The sequence below is a fragment of the Hemiscyllium ocellatum genome, chromosome 10 (genome assembly GCF_020745735.1).
Source record: "Hemiscyllium ocellatum isolate sHemOce1 chromosome 10, sHemOce1.pat.X.cur, whole genome shotgun sequence".
In the NCBI taxonomy this organism is placed as follows: Eukaryota; Metazoa; Chordata; class Chondrichthyes; order Orectolobiformes; family Hemiscylliidae; genus Hemiscyllium; species Hemiscyllium ocellatum.
In genome coordinates this window covers 40,989,269-41,008,753 of record NC_083410.1, presented here as the reverse complement: position 1 = coordinate 41,008,753, position 19,485 = coordinate 40,989,269, and the positions used below count along the sequence as shown (strand labels likewise).

Genomic DNA, 19,485 nt, shown 5'->3' with positions numbered 1-19,485 from the left:
AATGAACTATTAGCATTTTGTTCCAATACTATTGATCTTTTAAAAATATACTGAAGACTTTGTTAGAGCACTGGTAACAAGAATGAACTGAATCAATGTTAATATTGTTAGCAGCATACTATTAAAGTGGCAATTTTCATTTATTGGCTTGAAAGGCTGAGAAGAAATTGAAAACATGATTGTTGCTGAATCTTTACAGGTTATTAGTTCTTGAATGCAGGAATGGAATCTACAAAAGAATGGAATCTAGGAATTTTGGAGTAAGTTATTTGGGCCTGGAATTTCCATGAGGAGTTTGGAGTAACTGATTCTAGTAAACTCAAGGAAGATTGAATCGTGATCAGTATTCTGCTTTTTTAAGCTGGAGAATTTAAGGTCAATAAGTTATATGTAGCTGAATAATAGTAATTCTTTATGTAAATACTGGTAGGTTCTTGAACCCTGCAGATATCAGAATTAAGCCTGATACTGTCCTCACCAATATGCTGAAGAATCTTTCCCAATGGCCTTTTTTTTGGCAGGAGAGGTCCTGCATAGCATTTTACCCTGGGTCAGGTACTGGCAAGTGCTGGCGTTCCCACAACACTACAGAAGAGGTTAGTAGAATCAGCACAAGCAATAGTTAAATACAATCCTGTTTTATGCAGCTCATTATTATAATGTATGGAGTGTTTAATATTGACATAGGAAAAAATTAACAAGGAGTTCTAAATTAAGCTGCAAAATCAGAATGCTGTAAATAAAATTCAGTTTACAGTGATCTGAAACAAAAACTGAAAATTTACACCAATAATTGTCATATTGATTTCTGTTTGCAGTTTCATGTTTGGAGAGTTAACAGATAAAGAAACAATTGAAAAAGTACAGCAGACATTTGAAAACTACGAGATAAACTCATTTGAAATCCTTATGTACAAAAAGAACAGTAAGTAAAAATATCTTGTTCAGAATTCTGTGTAACACAAAGATTGTTATTTAGATTTGGTTGCAGTGTAAATATAGATATTGTCTTGAGAGTCATTTAAAATAGTTTGTTAGGTTTCATATTGAATATGCATTTCTTTCATTAAAAATAATTTGCGGATGCCTTGTTTTATATTTTGCTGCCAAGGTACAGTGCGACCTAATTTACTCATGATTCATTGATTTGGTTTGTGAAAGGTCATATAATAGGCTAAGCAGGACTCCTATAGTGCCATGGTAATGTTCCTACCTTTGAGCCAGGAGGCTGAGATTCAAATCCCACCTGCTCTGCAAGTGTGTATTTCATTTCTGAACAGGCTGATTAGAAAATACCTCGAATAGTTTAAGCTAGATTTGCATCAGTAGAAAGCAATTCTAGATACATATGTAAAAGCAAGAGTAACTTGGCAAACAAGCCTTGAGCACGCTGAAGTCAAGTTTAATATTTTGAGGTGTAAAATGCGAATTACATGGAAAGAAAATAATGGAAGAAAGATGAATCCACTTCTGATTAATTTGTAGCCTTGCCACAGTGAATTTTCATATTAATTAACTTGGGTTTTAAGCCTTTTTAAACCTTGTAAGAGGCTGACTCTGCCAACTGTCCTAACATTAGAAAGCTTCTGCCAGAGGGGTTTGTGCCATGTATGAGTCACAAATATCGTTATTTGAAATAATGATAGTCTCGCAATCTTTGCTTTGAAATCTGGATAATTGCTATTCCCAGATGAGTAATGTGATACCAATGTGCCATTGTTGATTGATGTGTGATCATTCAGTATTCTATAAATTTAAAAGGGGGAGGACACCAGAGGTTGAGGTGGAATATGAAGTGTGAGAACGCCTGAAGCACAAGGTTTGATCTCCTTTCTTGCAGAGACAGCGTGGGATTGCCTCCAAGTCTTCCCAATATTAGACAAAATTATGGCATTTTGCAGTAGTTTGGCAAATAGTCACTAAAGGGCAGAGAACTCAAGTAGAAAATGATATGAGGTTTTTAAAGTGTGCAATGCATAAAGTTTTTCAATTTTAATGTCATATTTACGAACATATGAACAAAGAACAAGGATAAGCCACTGGACCTTGGAGCCTGCTCTGCCATTCAATAAGATTGGGCCTGATCTGATTTTAAAACCTCAATTCTGCATTCCAGAATATCTCAGTAATCTTTCATTCCCTTGGTAATCAAGAATATATCTACCTTTGCCTTAAGATAGTTAAAGATCCTGCATCCACTGCTATTTGAAGAAGGGAAATGTAAACATTCACAATCGTCATCTCTGTTTTAAATAGGCAACCCCCTTATTTTTAAACTATGATTCCAAGTTTTAGATTCTCCCATAAGTGGAACCATCCTTTCCATGTCCACCCAGGCGAGTCCCTCAGGGTCTATTTCAATTAAGACCACTAACTCTTCGAAATTCCAGAGGATAGAGGCCTAGTCTATCTAGCCTTTCCTCATGAGGCAAAGTACTCCATTTGTATAGCATTGTCAAGTACCTTGTTTATTATTATTATTATTCTTGTTATGCAAGCACCACAAAGATTATAGTCATTGCTGTAATAGTAATTGTGGTGCTATTTGTGCCCAGGTGATTGACAATAAATAATGACAATAAATAACAAATAAAATAATTCTACCCCAAAAGTTTAATGAGTATTTATTTTAGCATAAACTTAAAATTAATAATATCTGAGGCATAAGGAACCTTTATTTCATGCAGTTGACCAGAATGATGAACAAGGATTACCAAGTAGTAGCAAGATTAATAAAATTATAAATAACGATTATTCAATTTTGATTATTATTCAAGTAAATTGATAGGCTTAGGTTTTAGAGAGTTCCATTTTAACAGAAATTGATTTCTGATTTGTAGTTAAATCTAGTTATAGAGTATGGCCAACATATGTATAGAAATATAGAAAATAGGTTCAGGAATAGGTCCATTAAGCCAGCTCCATCATTTGACATAATCACGGCTGATAGTCTATCTGAACACTACAGTCTACCCAGTGTCTTTGGGGCCAGTTGTTTTTTCAGATTTCGGAACTTTTCGAATTTCAGAATAAATCACATTTTCACAGTGAAATAAAACAAAAGTACTGAACAGCAGACCCATGTTTAACTGTACGAGCGCTGAGACACAACTGATGCCTGCCAGTGCTGAACCATACCACTATGTCACATCTGAGTAACGTGGATTGAGTGGGTGTGGAGTTGGGTCACCTGTTTGCACATCAAACAACCTGGTTATACAGAAACAACTTCACAAAAAAATCTTCGGATTTCGGAGCTTTGCGGATTTCAGAATTTCATATAAAGGATCGTGTGTCTGTACCTCTGGGTCTTTGGTCTCTAGAGATATATTTTAAAAAAATATATTCAGCGACTTGGCTTTCACAGCCTTCCGTTGCAAAGAATTCCACCGATTCACCAACCTCCGAGTGAAGTATTTTCTCTTCATCTTAGTCTGAAATGGCCTACCACATAATCTATCTCCTCCTTGTATCAGATTTCCTGGACAGGGGACGCATCATCTCTGCATGCAGTCTGGCCAACCCTTTCAGAGTTGTATATGTTTCAATGAGATCCCCATTGCCCACTCACTCAACCTGACTAAATGTCTTGAAGTTTTTTTAAATCCTCACCATCTACAATCCTATATAATTTTGTGTTATCAACAACCTTGAAATAATGACATTATCAAAATCATCTATACATATGTTGTGAATAATTGATGTCCAGTTACCTCACTTGTTCCCATCTTTCCCCCTGAAATTGATTCATTTACTCCTACACTACTTCTGTCTGCTAACCAATTCTCAATCTATGCTAGTTATTACCACCAATTCTGTATGCTTTGATTTTGAACACTAAATTCGGAATATCCAAATTCACCACATCCACTGGTTTAGATTAGATTAGATTACTTACAGTGTGGAACCAGGCCCTTCGGCCCAACAAGTCCACACCGACCCGCCGAAGCGCAACCCACCCATACCCCTACATTTACCCCTTACCTAACACTACGGGCAATTTAGCATGGCCAATTCACCTGACCCGCACATCTTTGGACTGTGGGAGATAACCGGAGCTCCGGGAGAAAACCCACGCAGACACGGGGAGAATGTGCAAACTCCACACAGTCTGTCGCCCGAGTCGGGAATCGAACCCGGGTCGAACTCTTACAGTTCAGTTTTATGTTCCACACAATTTTACTGTCATATTCTACTTTCCCCTCTTAATCAAGCTCTTAGTCTTCCTCTACTGAATTTTAAATTGCTCCCAGTCCTCAGTCTTCTTGCAACGTTATATGACTCCTCTTTGATCTAATATTATCCTTAAATTCATTTTGTTTGCCATGACTTGGCAAGATATTGCAGGAAAAGGTGTCCAGTGTATCTTATTGATGTTATAATCAGTGAGGCTTTCAGTAGTGTACCTTCTATGTGCCAGGTTATTAAATAGTGCTCCTAGCATTGTCAAGTTCAGCAATTTCTTGCTATTGCTGACAAAGAATATATCTGGAATATATCTACTGCCTGCACCAAAACCTCCATGGTAGCATCAGAGAACCTCCGTATTTGTGTACTCATACCCTTAGGATGGTTCATCAACTTCATCCTAAATGCCTGTAGCCAGAAAGCACCTTTCTTTATGGGACATTTCTGCTTTTAGGTGGATTTACTTTTATCTGTCCTCAATGGTGCAGCCAGTCAGTAGTGCAATAAATGTTAACCATTAATAGTACAAGAAGCATCAACATTGAGTAATGCCTTTCTGCATGTTAACTGGTGTGAGCAGGCCACATTTTGGCACAATATTTTCATATCAGACTTTAGTCATTATAAGTCCCTGGCCAAAAAACTTGTTGTTCACCAAAATTAAAACAAATTGAGCACTTTACCAACTTGAGCTGAAAATGTGTTGCTGGGGAAGCGCAACAGGTCAGGCAGCATCCAAGGAGCAGGAGAGTCGACGTTTCGGGCATGAGCCCTTCTTCAGGAATTTAACAACTTCACTTGCTGGCCTATACCAACCTGAGAACCAAACCAAATTTTCTTTCAGACTTGATTTCTCATGCTGCTAACAAGCTACGATTGACTATGTTTCATGTAGTCCTGTTGCTACATAAAATAGCAGGTGGTATGTTTCTGGCCAAAATCATGTATGTGCTTCATGTCTACAATCTTTGTGCCTTAGACCATTCGCGCACTGAGAATAGCCTGTGTATTCAAAATTGTACACCAGTAGCTTAGACATTTTAGTTCAGGCACCATAATGTGTATTTTTGCTAAATAATTAAAGGAGTCTCAAATCAAATCAATTTCATGCCATAGAGCAATTTTACAAAGATAATTTACATTGAATATTAAAAACGTAAAGCAAAGATGAGAAGAGTGCATTAGCTTTGAAAGTTTTGTTGTATATTGTGGAATGCACTAATTAGAATTTTGTCCATAATTTTAGGAGATTTTCCAAAGTACTGCTGGTCTGATTTCATGGCATTTTAATATTTTCAAATGTTTTATAATAACAATTCATGAAACGTTGCACCTTTTTAAGTTCACTCCTGTCTTTAAACTGTCTAGAACTAACTTAGAATATACCATTGGAACTGATGCTCTCACAGCTGTACTTTAGCACTGTTGAAAACATGAATACATGTCTCTGATTCACAATTGACTTGAAAAGTACCTTAACTGTTTAGTATCTGTGTTCTGCATGCTTCTAACAAAAATAAGGTTACATTTTAGAACTAGATCTAATTGGTTGTATATGACAAATCATGTGGATAATCTACTTCCTGTGATACATAATTCTGTAGCAGAGTAAACATAGAAACGTAGAAAATAGGAGTAAGTGTAGGCCATTCAGCCCTCCACCATTTGATATGATCATGGCTAATCATCCAATTCAGTATCCTGTACTGGCTTTCACACCACACCTTTTGATCCTTATGGCCCAAAGATCTGTATCTTAACTCCTTCATGAAAACATTCAATGTTTTGGCCTCACTTGCGTTCTGCGACAGAGGATTCCAAATGCTCTTAATTCAATTCAAAAGTTTTATTCAACACAATATTGTAACACTTTAATCAACTATTATTTTTCATCCACATGTTTAATTTAAATAAAATTTTGCAAGACTGAATTACAAGAAGACAATGCAAAAATTAATAATGATCAAATGTAGAAATCTTCATCAAAACTTCCATTTAGTTAACTTGTATTTCCTTCTCGTGACTTTGTCTTCCTTGACTCTGGTATTGCTTTCTTCTAGCTTGATAATACATGAGACTTCTACTACTTTGTCAAGCTGGCTTTCTTTTGTTCATATTTAATGAAAATTGTTGATGTCGATTAAAACTCAGAAAGTTGTGCTTAGATCTGCACACCATCTGTGGTAATTAATTTCCTTTGACACAGTTGTTAGCTCAATTAAAATAAATTTGTTAATAACTACATCAAGCAGCACAGAGAGGAATTTCAAAGAAAAACCAGAGTGGCAAAAGAAGCACATGAAGGAAATTATGTTGAATGTCAAGGAGTATATGTCCACCTGCTGGTGCCAATGCACTTCAAGCAGTCATAGATGTATTTTAGATTGCTCTCTTACTAAAGAATGCATTTTTGGTTTACAGCACTATGATGTACATTTTTGAGGGTATTGTGTGATTGACATAATTAGATATAAGTTAGCTTGTTAAAGATTGTGTTAATTAAATAGTCCAATTGCACAAATGGGAAGTCTACTTGACATCTTTAAAATAAGTATTGTTTTCTTTGTGAAAGGGACACCAGTGTGGTTCTTTGTGAAAATTGCTCCAATTCGAAATGAACAAGACAAGGTGGTACTATTTCTTTGCACATTCAGTGATATCACAGCGTTCAAACAACCCATAGAAGATGAGTCGTCTAAAGGTAACTCTTCTGGCCTTTCTTGCTTTGTAATATACTTAATTCAGTTTAACATCACATTAAAGTATACTCTGATAATAAATAAATTCATGTCTGTATGTTCTATTGTTGTATTGATATGCAATACGAGTAAAGGTTGTAGCAACCTATTCCGATAGGTAAATTCCAGCAACTAAATTAGGAATCGCTCTTAATGTTCTTGAAGAAAATGTTTAATTTAATATGCTAACATAACATAACTGATGTTGGATAAAAAAATCTTTCCCTTAAATGGATAAAGCTTTGTTACTTTGATAAAGCAATGAAAGCTGCATTTTATGGTCCCATGGTCAGTGTGTTTTTTGGCTGTCCAGCCCATATCCTTCCTGCCAATTTCAGACTGGTTTCCCGAATATGGGGTATGCGTAAGGCACGTACTAGGCTGTCTGCCCTTAGGTCTTAAGTGCCCAATAATTGGCAACTAAGTGCCTCAATCTTTCTCTGCTGCCATAAAATAATGGCGTGGGCCAGATTGTGAAGGCAGTTTTTGAAAGACATCCTTCAGACAGGAATGGCTGGCGTGCTTACATCTACAGAGAGTACCCTGTACATCCACAGCCTTTACCCAAAAGATGTCAACTCCCTCCCCATCTGTCAATACCGCCCCAGCCTGCTTTTTAATACCTGACCTATATCTGATGCTTCCCCCTCAAGGCCCTCTGATACCTCCCTGACAGATATCTGTGTCTTTTCTCCTGACATCTCCATGTAGTTCCAGCAGTGATCATTACTTAGCTGCTGGTCAAGCAGACTGGCTGCCAACTCACAACGATGTGACTTCATGTCAGTGGAGGGCTGAAAGTTTGAACTGCTGACCCCAGTGTATATATGCTGCAGGGCAGGCTTTTCAAACATTGACTTATTTGAGACCACCTAGCCTGCACTTTCCTGATAAATCCAGTTCTAAGGTTAATTGCATCTCTTTTACGCCCAGCAGAAAATAGGATTACAGTATGGTAGCTCAGATGTGTTCCTTTTGAGCTAATTATCGTGAACGTAGGTATCAAATGGGATTAAGTAAAGTAGAAATATATCTTGGATGGTGATATGACATGTGTAATAAGCAGCCTGTTTTACAATAAGTTGGGTAAAAAGGGCACCGATGAATCAGCAGCCTGTATTACACCAAAGTGGGTAAGACTTTTGATTCATTATCTCTCAATTTGCACTACACTCCCAAGATGAATTTATGTTCATCTATATCTTTGAAATATGGTTAGGAAGCCTTGTACTTATATTGCACCTTTCATAACCATTAGACATCTCAAAGTAATTTGCTGCTAATGAAGTACCTTTTAAGTGTAGTTTGTCATGAAGTAAGAGATGAGGCAGTTAATTGCGAGCAGTAAGTTCCCACAAACAGCAATGTGATAATGACCAGATTATTTTGTGGCATCATCTTAAAATTAAAGTGACATTATTTAGCAGTAAAATTATGAAGAGTGTTGTCTCATAAAGGATATGAGCTATAGAACTCCGTCCTCTCAGACACTGAGAATGTTGGGTCAATTTTAATTTTCAAGACAGAGATTAAGAGATTTTTGATAAATAACGTTCTTGAGGGATATGGATCAAAAGCAATTAAACTGCAAATTCAGCCATGATCCAATTGAATATCGGAACTAATTTAACACCGACTCCTGTATCTGCCTTCTTCTATGCCAGGAGCAAGCATTTATAAAATTGCCCCAATACAGAATAGGGAAAAAGCAGAAGAAAAGGGCACCTTATCTTTCATTCAATATTAGATTAGATTAGATTACTTACAGTATGGAAACAGGTCCTTCGGCCCAACAAGTCCACACCGACCCGCCAAAGCGCAACCCACCCATACCCCTACATTTACCCCTTACCTAACAGTACGGGCAATTTAGCATGGCTAATTCACCTGACCTGAACATCTTTGGACTGTGGGAGGAAACCGGAGCACCCGGAGGAAACCCACGCAGACACGGGGAGAACGTGCAAACTCCACACAGTCAGTCGCCTGAGGTGGGAATTGAACCCAGGTCTCTGGCGCTGTGAGGCAGCAGTGCTAACCACTGTGCCACCGTGCCGCCCACAATGCCACTGTGTCACCCACTATGATCTCAGTAGAGACAAAGTTTTTTTCAGAAATATGATAAGCCGAGTATTTACTAAAAGAATGAAGCCACAAGATTCATAGTTTAAAAAATATATAATTTTAGTCACAGAAATCAAAGAACATTGCAGTGCTAACAATTACACTTCCACCCTAACTAGTCAGTTCTATTAAAGATATTAAAAGTACAATGAACATTGTTACTTACACCATAAAGCAAATTTAAAAGCTCAGATTTTCTTCTATAGCTGGTTAGTTTACACAACCAAAAGACTCACATCAGATATTTTTCAGAAATTGAAAGATTGGTTACTTGGTCTGAGTACTATTTCAAATGTTCATGTAAAGTTTGAAGATTCTTAGATTTTCCACTTACTTCCAGCAAGGCTATCCCTTTAGTGGTGCTCCAATTTCTCATGGCTTAGGCTAACAGCTCAATATAGGAAACAAGATTGGCTGGCATCTTAGTAGTAGCCACCTTGAATTGTGACTTTCCTGGGTCTATATGTTCTTTTACTCTGGCATCCTGCATCTATGAACTAACACTGTGCCTCAGGAAATTAGCTATCGCTGAATTTTAACTCACTGTTTTTAAAGTCCTTTAGTCCTTTTAAACCCTTCTTGCCAGCATACAAAATTTTCACTGAGTCTGACTTGAGAGATAGGCTTCCTCTATTCAATATGCTCTGAACTGAAAAAAAAACAAACTGCTTGTAAAGAAGAGATACCCGATCTACTCCCCCATATAATTAAATTATTTTTGAATTTTGTTTTCCTATTTGTTATTTCCTAAACAGTTTGTTCACTTAATCAGCTATTGGAAGCAAATACCAAAACATAGAAAATAGGAGCAGGAGTCGACAATTCGGTCTTTCAAGCCTGCCATGCCATTCAACACAATCATGGCTGATCATCATACCTCAGTGTCCTGTTTCCCCTTTTGCCTGTACCCTTTAATCCCTATAGCTACAAAAGCTATGTTCCCTTCTTTAAAGCATTCAATGTTTTGGACTCCACCCCTTTCTGTGACAGGAAATTCCACAGGTTCACTACTGTCTGGGTGAACAAATTTCTCCTCATTACAGTCTGAAATATCCGTAACCTTTGTGACCCCTGGTACTGAGTTCTCTGGACATTGGTAACATCCTTCCTGTGTTTACCCTATCTAGGCCTGTTAGCTCATCCAAAGTCCCGTGAATATAGTTCTAACTGATCCAGTGTAGCTTCATACATCAGTTAGCAAGATTCTCTGCTCCTCTACACAAATCCTCTCGCTATGCAATCTGCTGCACCTGTCTGCTTACTTTCAGCAATTGGTGGAAAAGGACACCCAGGTTTTACTGCACCTCCCCCTTTCCCAACCAATTGCCATTTAAATAATAACCTGCCTTCCTGCTTTTGCTGCCAAAGTGCGTAACTTCACATTTATCCACATTATTATTCTTTTGTCATGCATTTGCCTACATACTCAACTTGTGCAAATCACACAGATGCATCTGTATATCCTCCTTGCTGTACATCATCCCACCCAGCTTTGTATCATTTCCCAACCTGGAACTATTACATTTAGTTCTGTCATTAATATACATTGTAAATGGTTGGGGTCCAAGTTCTTATCTCTGTGGTACTATGCTGCCACTTAGAAAATTACCCATTTATTCCTCCTCTTAGTTTTCTGTCTGCCAATCAGTTCTTTACCCATGTCTGCATACTACCCCCAAATCTCATGTGCTTCAATTTTACATGCTAATCTTTTATGTGGGACATAATCGAAAGCCTTATGAAAGTCCAACAAAATTAACTCTGGCTCCCCCTAATAAACTTTACTGGCTCATCCTTGAAAATTTCCAGTAGGTTTGTACAGCATGATTTCCCTTTCATAAATCCATGCTGACATCTGTCACTGTGTTTAAAGCTCTTAAAAGTTTTATACTGGACACCAATATTTTTCCCACTGTTGATGAAAGGCTAATTGGAACATAATTCTTTGTTTTCTGTGAACCTCCTTTTATTTAAATAGCAGTATTATATTAGTTATTCCCCAATCTGTCAGAACTGTTCCAGAGTCAGAAGAATCTTGAAAGATTGCTATCCATGCACCCTTGAAATGGTCTATTTCAAGGGCCATTTTCTTAAGCATTGGGATGTAGATTATTGGCCGTTGGAGATTTGTTGACCTTTACTCCCACCAAATGCACTAGCACCATTTCCCTACTGATACTGATTTATTTCAGTTCCTTTCCTTACCATGTGTTCCCCAACATTTTTTAGGACTTTATTTGTATCCTCTTTTGTGAACATAGAATCGAAATATGTGTTTAATTGGTTTGCCACCGCTTTATTTCCCATTGTAACCTCCCCTATTCCTGATTGTAAGGGACCTTCCGTAATCTTTCCAATTTTTATGCCCTTTCCTCTGACCTCACGCTGTCCCCGATATCCCTTGATAGCCATGGCCAGGTTGTCTTTCCCATTGTACTTTTCTGTCAGATTGAAGTGGACAATTATTACAGTTTCTCCATGCACTCATTAAATGTTTGTCATTGCCTTCCCGCCATCATCCCTTTAAGTAGCGTTCCTCAATTTATGATGGCCAGCTGGCGCCTCATACCATCATAGTTTCCTTTATTTAGAGTCAGGACCCTAGTCGGAGAATCACTGTGTCCCTCTCCAGCTTACTGAAGAATTCTATCGTATTATGGTCACTGTTCCCCACTGAGTCTTGCACAGCTGAATTGCCAGTTATTTCTTTCTCATTACACAATGTCCAGTCGAGGATGGCTTGTCTTTTGGTTAGTTATTCACCATATTGATCCAGAAAACCATCCCCTATACCATCCAGGAATTCCTCTTATGTGGTATTGTTACTGATTTGGTTGTCGTGGGTGGCACGGTGGCACAGTGGTTAGCACTGCTGCCTCACAGCGCCAGAGACCCGGGTTCAATTCCCGACTCAGGCGACTGACTGTGTGGAGTTTGCACGTTCTCCCCGTGTCTGCATGGGTTTCCTCCGGGTGCTCCGGTTTCCTCCCAGAGTCCAAAGATGTGCGGATCAGGTGAATTGGCCATGCTAAATTGCCCGTAGTGTTAGGTAAGTGGTAAATGTAGGTGTATGGGTGGGTTGCGCTTTGGCGGGTCGGTGTGGACTTGTTGGGCTGAAGGGCCTGTTTCCAAACTGTAAGTAATCTAATCTAATCCCAATTTATATGCAGATTAAAGTTATCCATAATTACAGCTGTACAGATGAATTGCTTGTAGCTGTAATTTCCTGTTTAATATATTCCTCAACATTACCATTACTGTCAGAGGGTCTATATACAATCCCCATTATCTTTTCATGCTCCTGGTGTTTCTTAGCTGTACCCATACAGGTTCCACTTCACCAGAACTAATATCTTTCCTCACTATTGGGTTCATTTCATCTTTCACCCAGTACTGCTTCTCACCTCCTCTTCCTCTTTGCCTGTCCTTCTTAAAAACTGAATGCCCCTGTATATTTAGTTACCATCCTGCAGCCACATCTCCATAATCCCAAACATATTATAGCCATTTATATCTATTTACATGTTTAATTCATCCACTATAATTATTGTGGATGCTCAGGGCATTAAGACACAAGGCTTAAATCTTGTCTTTTCAACTTTTCTAGTTCTGATCACATTATTTAGTACTTTGGCTTGAATTCTCTACCTGTCACTTTTCGTATTTTCAATTCTAAAACAAGTTTGTTTTACTCAACAAGTTATTAATTCCAAAGTAACCTAATTGAAGAATCATATAGCGTGGAAACAGACCCTTTGATCCAAACTGTCTATGCCAACTAGTTTTCCTGTGTTTGGCCCACATCCCTCTAAACCCTCCTGTCCAAATGTCTTTTACATTTTGTGATTGTACTCACCTCTGCCACTTCCTCTGGCAGTTCATTCCATATTTGCATGACTTTCTGTGTGAAAAAGTTACCTCTCAGATCTCTATTAAATCTTCCCCTCTCACCTTAAATCTATGCCCTCTAGTTTTGGGCTCCCCTACCCAGGGGAAAATATCTTAGCGATTCATCTTATCTATTCCCCTCATGATTTCATAAACTTATATAAGGTCATCGCTCAGCCTCCTATGCTCCAGGGAAGAAAGTTCCAGCCTATCTAGCCTTTTCTTACAACTCAAACCTTCCAGTCTCAGTAACATCTTTATAAAATCTTTTCTGCATCCCTTTTAGTTTAATAACATCCTTCCTATACCAGGGCAACCTGAATTGTAGGCAGTACTCCAAAAGTTGCCTCACCAATGTCTTGAATAATTGCAACATGACACCCCAAGTCCAGTACTCAATTCTGTGACCAATGAAGGCAAATGTGCCAAACCTTCACTCCAACATAAAAAGTAAGGCTTTTTTCACACGGCCCATCACATAATCGGCATCACAAAAACAGATCGGTCATTGCCACATTGCTTCTTGTGGAAATTTGCTGTTCTCAAGTTGGCTGCCATTATTTCCTACAACAGTACAAGCTATTGATTTCAAAATCACTTCATTGGCTTCCTGTCCTGGTGTCATCACATAGTGCAGTGGCAGCGGGCTGGGCCCAGACCCAGAGGTTATAGAGTCATAGAGATGTACAGCATGGAAACAGACCTTTTGGTCCAACTCGTCCATGTCGACCAGATATCCCAACCTAATCTAGTCCCATTTGCCAGCACTTAGCCCATATCCCTCTAAGCCCTTCCTATTCATATACCCATCCAGATGCCTTTTAAATAATGCAATTATACCAGTCTCTGCCACTTCCTCTGGCAGATTATTCCATACACTCACCATCCTCTGTGTGAAAAGGTTGCCTCTTAGGTCCTTTTTATATCTTTCCCCTCTCACCCTAAATCCAATCCCTCTAGTTCTGGACTCCCCCACCCCAGGGAAAAGCCTTTGTCTATCCATGCCCTTCATGATTTTATAAACATATATGAGGTCACCCCTCAGCCTTCGACGCATCATAAGAATAGAAGAGAACATAAGAAATAGGAGCAGGTGGAGGCCATTTAGCCCATGTAGCCTGCTCTGCCATTCAATAAGATCATGGTTGATCTTTTCATGGACTTAGCTCCACTTAGCCACCTGCTCACCATAACCGTTAATTTCCTTTTTGTTCAAAAATCTGTCTATCTTTGCCTTAAAATATTCAACGAGATATTCTCAGCTGCGTCACTGGGCAGGGAATTCCACTGTTTCACAACCCTTTCAGTAGAAAAGTTCCTCCTCAATTCAGTCCTAACTCTGTTGCCTCTTAATTTGAGGCTATGCCCACCCCTGGTGTTACAGTGGAAACAATCTCCCTGTTTCCATCTTATCTATTGCCTTTGTAATTTTATATGTTTCTATAAGATCCCCCTCAATTCCACTGAGTGTCATCCCAGTCTACACAATCTCTCTTCATAAGAAAATCCAGCAAAATCTCTGAAATCTCCTCTGCACCCTCTCCAGTACCAGTACATCCTTTCTCAAGTAAGGAGACCAAAACTATACACAACACTCCAGGTATGGCCTCACCAGCACCCTACACAGCTGCAGCATAACCTCCCTATTTTTGAACTCCATCTATCTAGCAATAAAGAACAATATTCCATTTATCTTCTTAATTACCTGTTGCACCTGCAAACCAACTTCTTGTGATTCATGCAGAAGGACAGCCAGGTCCCTTTGCACCGCAGCATGTTGCTGTTTTTCACCGTTTAAGTAATAGTCCGTTTTGCTGTTATTTCCAACTAAAATGGATGACACAAAATTGTACTCCATCTGCCAGACCCTTGCCCATTCACTTAACCTATCTGCATCCCTCTGCAGATTTTCAGTGTCCTCTGTACACTTTGCTCTATCACTCATTTGACTGTCATGTGCGAACTTTGACACACTACACTTGGTCCTCAACTCTAAATCATCTATGTAAATTATGAACAACTGTAAATTGTATCAAAACTGTTTTAGGCTGTTTGAGAATTCATATGGGGACCCTCTTGTGGCATTGTGGTAGTATCCTTACTCCTGGACCTGGAGGCCCAGGTTCGATTCCCACCTGCTCCAGAGGTGTGTAATAACATCCTTGCATTAGAAAAATAGGTTAAATTAAAATAAATATAATTAAGATAAAAAAAAACACTTTCAAATCTGGTTTCATTAATCTTTCAAAAGAAAGAAAGTGTTGAAAAATGCCAGGACACAATTAGTAATTTTAGAATTTTTAATATGATTTTATCATTTCTTGTTTAATCTATAGCAATTAAAATATCATAAAAATAATATCTATTCTGACTTTCAGGGATAATAGAAATCATTGCCTGTTAAATGTGTGATAAACTGGATATATTTTCCCAAATGCTGCTTTCTTTGGTACATTTTTTCATGTGTTTTTAAACAGGTTGGCAAATTCAATTGAATATGTTGATACCTGAAGATTAAAGGAGAGTTTTGGTTTGGATAACATAAGTTTTCAAATTGCTTGATGTGTTTACAGGCTGGGGTAAATTTGCCCGTTTGACAAGAGCCCTCACAAGTAGCAGAGGTGTTCTACAGCAGCTTGCTCCAACTGTACATAAAGGGGAAAGTGTTCATAAACATTCACGGCTGGCTGAGGTAAGAATAAGACACAATTAAGATGTGAAATTAATTCCAATAAGTCAGTGTTTTCACATATGTAAGTGAAGAAATGCTGCTGTCATTGGCACTCAGAAGGTTACTGGAGACCTGGTACCTTCTCAGCCCCAGACAGAAGTCATGCCCCTGCTCTCTGCTACAAATGACTTGCTCAATCTGCACAGACAGGCACAGGAAAATCATGATGGTGTGCCAGAGGCTAGAGTGAAGTGTAGCAGAGTCCTCCAAGGTTCTCCCTGCTGAGGTGTCTCCGGCACGCGAGCACCAGGTTGTCTCCATGGAAACAGTGGCAGTCACCTTGGGGATCCAGGTGCAGCAATATCTGCTGGATACACATTCAGACCTGCACATCATCATTTTAACTAACGGTGCTCAGCATCATTCGGGAGGTGAGAGGGGGTGAGAGATTTTGGCCTGATTCTAGGTGCACCTTCCCAGGATGAGAAGCTTCTTCATACATCCCTAGGGTGTAAGAAATTGCAGTTGCCAAGCATCATTCATCTCTCACAAGCAACCCATTAGAATCATTGAATCCCTACATAGCAGAAAGATGCTCATCAAGTCTGTACCGACCCTTTGAAGAGCATCCCAACCTGACTCAGTCCCCTACCCTAGCTCACATTTCCCATGGCTAATCTGCTTAGCCTCCACATCCCTGAACACTATGGGCAGTTTAACATGGTCAATCCTCCTAACCTGCACATCTTTGGACAGTGGGAGCATGGTGCTCTGAGGCAGCAGTGCGAACCACTGAGCTGCCATCCTCTTTGATTGCACTGGCTCATTGGCTGTGACCATCGACTGTGACTGATCTTCTGGATTGTAATTGAATAAGCTCTTATACTGGCTGCATCCCTCCCCATACCAACTGACCGCAGACCCCTTCACCGCACAAAACACTCAACCGTTTTGACTTTTCCTATCACCATGTACTTCAAGCACATGCAGTATGTTTAGCATGTACACTGCTGGTTAATGCTGCAGCTGAAAATGTGTTGCTGGAAAAGCGCAGCAAGTCAGGCAGCATCCAAGGAACAGGAAATTCGACGATTCGGGCATAAGCCCTTCATCAGGAATGAGAAAAGTGTGTCCAGCAGGCTAAGATAAAAGGTAGGGAGGAGGGACTTGGGGGAGGGGCGATGGAGATGTGAAAGGTGGAAGGAGGTCAAGGTGAGAGTGATAGGCTGGAGTGGGGTGGGGGTGGAGAGGTCAGGAAGAAGATTGCAGGTTAGGAAGGCGGTGCAGAGTTCGAGGGATTCGACTGAGACAAGGTGGGGGGAGGGGAAATGAGGAAACTGGAGAAATCTGAGTTCATCCCTTGTGGTTGGAGGGTTCCCAGGCGGAAGATGAGGCACTCTTCCTCCAACCGTCATGTTGTTATGGTCTGGCGATGGAGGAGTCCAAGGACCCGCATGTCCTTGGTGGAGTGGGAGGGGGAGTTAAAGTGTTGAGCCACGGGGTGGTTGGGTTGGTTGGCCCGGGTGTCCCAGAGGTGTTCTCTGAAACATTCCGCAAGTAGGCGGCCTGTCTCCCCAATATAGAGGAGGCCACATCGGGTGCAGCGGATGCAATAGATGATGTGTGTGGAGGTGCAGGTGAATTTGTGGCGGCTATGGAAGGATCCCTTTGGGCCTTGGAGAGAAGTAAGGGAGGAGGTGTGGGCGCAAGTTTTGCATTTCTTGCGGTTGCAGGGGAAGGTGCCGGGAGTGGAGGTTGGGTTAGTGGGGGGTGTGGACCTGACGAGGGAGTCACGGAGGGAGTGGTCTTTTCGGAATGCCGATAAGGGCCTATCACCCTCACCTTGACTTCCTTCCACCTATCACATCTCCATCGCCCCTCCCCCAAGTACCTCCTCCCTACCTTTTATCTTAGCCTGCTGGACACACTTTCCTCATTCCTGATGAAGGGCTTATGCCCGAAACATCGAATTTCCTGTTCCTTGGATGCTGCCTGACCTGCTGCGCTTTTCCAGCAACACATTTTCAGCTCTGATCTCCAGCATCTGCAGACCTCACTTTCTCCTCCTGGTTAATACTGCAGCCCTGATATTGACGCAGCATCTGACCATCATTTCCCTGACTGATGGGTTTATTCCTCAATGCTTCCCACTGCCACAAGCTGCCTGCCTGTCCTTCTGCACTGAAAAGCAGGTTAAATCCCACAGGCTGCTTGCCTCTAAGTACGTGCTCAAGGCCTTGTGTGTTAAGAATTATCTAAAGGCCCGCAGCTGAAAAATCTGTACAAATAGATTAGATATCTGGCTGCCCTTGAGTGTAAAGCAACCTGGCTATGTATGTAAATCCTAGATGCACCTCAGCTCCAAATTAGATGTCCAAGGATCAGAAGTGGTGGCTCATTGGTCCAAGTGCTGGCATGATGTAGTGATGCTGGTCCTAAGTGATGCTAAGCTGTGTCGATTAAGGGCTGGAGAGGATTGCAGCCATTGACTATGCAGGGTTCGTGTTTAGGAGAAGCAATTCTATGTAAAGAGAGTTTAGAACTTGGCATAATCATACTGCAAGCTGCACCCTGTTATTACCTGTCAAGTTTTGCACTGTCTAGTTTCTTGATGGAGGAGAGGAAAATTGGAAGTGTGATTTTAATCCAGTGAGTTGTGGTATTAATGAAGTGCAAATGTATATCTTGTTGTCACTCGAGGGTGAGATTCTGAATTCGCTATCTAAGGTTTGAGGACTAAATCTGGCCTTTTTTCCCAATTTTTTCCAGTTAAGTCATTTTGCTTTCCATTAAGTGTGTGATAGATGTTAGGAGGAGAGCATTCCTGTCTGTTGACCAGCACACCAGAAAGTTGTTACACTTCAAAACAGTGCCACAGGATCTGTGACATGGCCTGAAAGGGCTAATGGGGCATTGGTTTAGTGACCCTTCCAGATGATGGTGCAGGGCTCCCTCTGTGATGCACTGCAACGTTCTGCTAGATTTTCTGCACAAATCTTCAGTGTAGCTTGAATTCACAATCTCTGATTCACAAACTGTATTAATAATGGAAGTTCTAAGTGCAAACCAATTGAAAAAAAATGTATATTCAATAGACTGACCTGAGTCAGTATTCAAAGAGGTGCTTAAGTCCCACCCACCACAGAGGTGCCTTGTTACAGGTCGATTGAAATCACTAGATCCATTAGAAATGTGCACCATTTGTTCTTTTATTTTGCTCACACTAATGAAGTTTTCATTAAATTATTCACCATTATAATTTTTATACATAATGTTAAATCTTTGCTTATGCCCATACTTCTGGCTGTGAAATTTGATGATCAGCTAAAGGTCACGTTTTAGCCGTGAGGTGTTGAAATGCAATTAGGAGCAGATTACCTCTTCATTTTTTTTGTTGTCTGTTTAAAGCTGTGTGATGAAATGACTGACATGTTTGCCCATAAAACAATGGCCATTTTTTCTAGATATAAATTGTTGTATGTGAATTTCTTTCTATTTTTAAAATAATTAATATAACAATATAAAGCTATTATTAATATACAAAGTTATGTTAGTATAATATTGTATTGCTCATTTTTAATTTTTCTGCAAATTTTTTGCAGTCAACAGTTAAAATAGAATTGAATGCTCCTTTACCAAACAGTATATGTCATATAGGATTGACACTATCCTATATGAATCCTGCAATGAAAATTGAAAATAACTGAAATGACAGCTCTCCATCCATGTGCAAAGAAACTGAGTAATATAAATTCTATTGATCGTTAATCACAGAACACTTAATACTGCACATAATGTACATTTTGCTATGTGTACTATTGAAAGAGAACAATTATACAAAAATAGAAAAGGTCTAGTGTTTGACATTAATTATTA

At 39.7% G+C, this 19,485-nt stretch overlaps 1 protein-coding gene across 2 annotated transcripts in view; it reads left to right on the top strand.

Annotated features, from left to right (window-relative positions):
• Positions 1-19,485, top strand: part of kcnh1a (potassium voltage-gated channel, subfamily H (eag-related), member 1a) — a 293,068-nt gene that overhangs the window by 33,378 nt on the left and 240,205 nt on the right. For both annotated transcript variants that reach the window (XM_060830882.1, XM_060830881.1), the window contains exons 3-5: positions 819-925; positions 6,761-6,889; positions 15,512-15,630. In XM_060830882.1, coding sequence (XP_060686865.1) covers positions 819-925; positions 6,761-6,889; positions 15,512-15,630 — 355 coding nt within the window. The remainder of the gene's footprint in view (positions 1-818; positions 926-6,760; positions 6,890-15,511; positions 15,631-19,485) is intronic.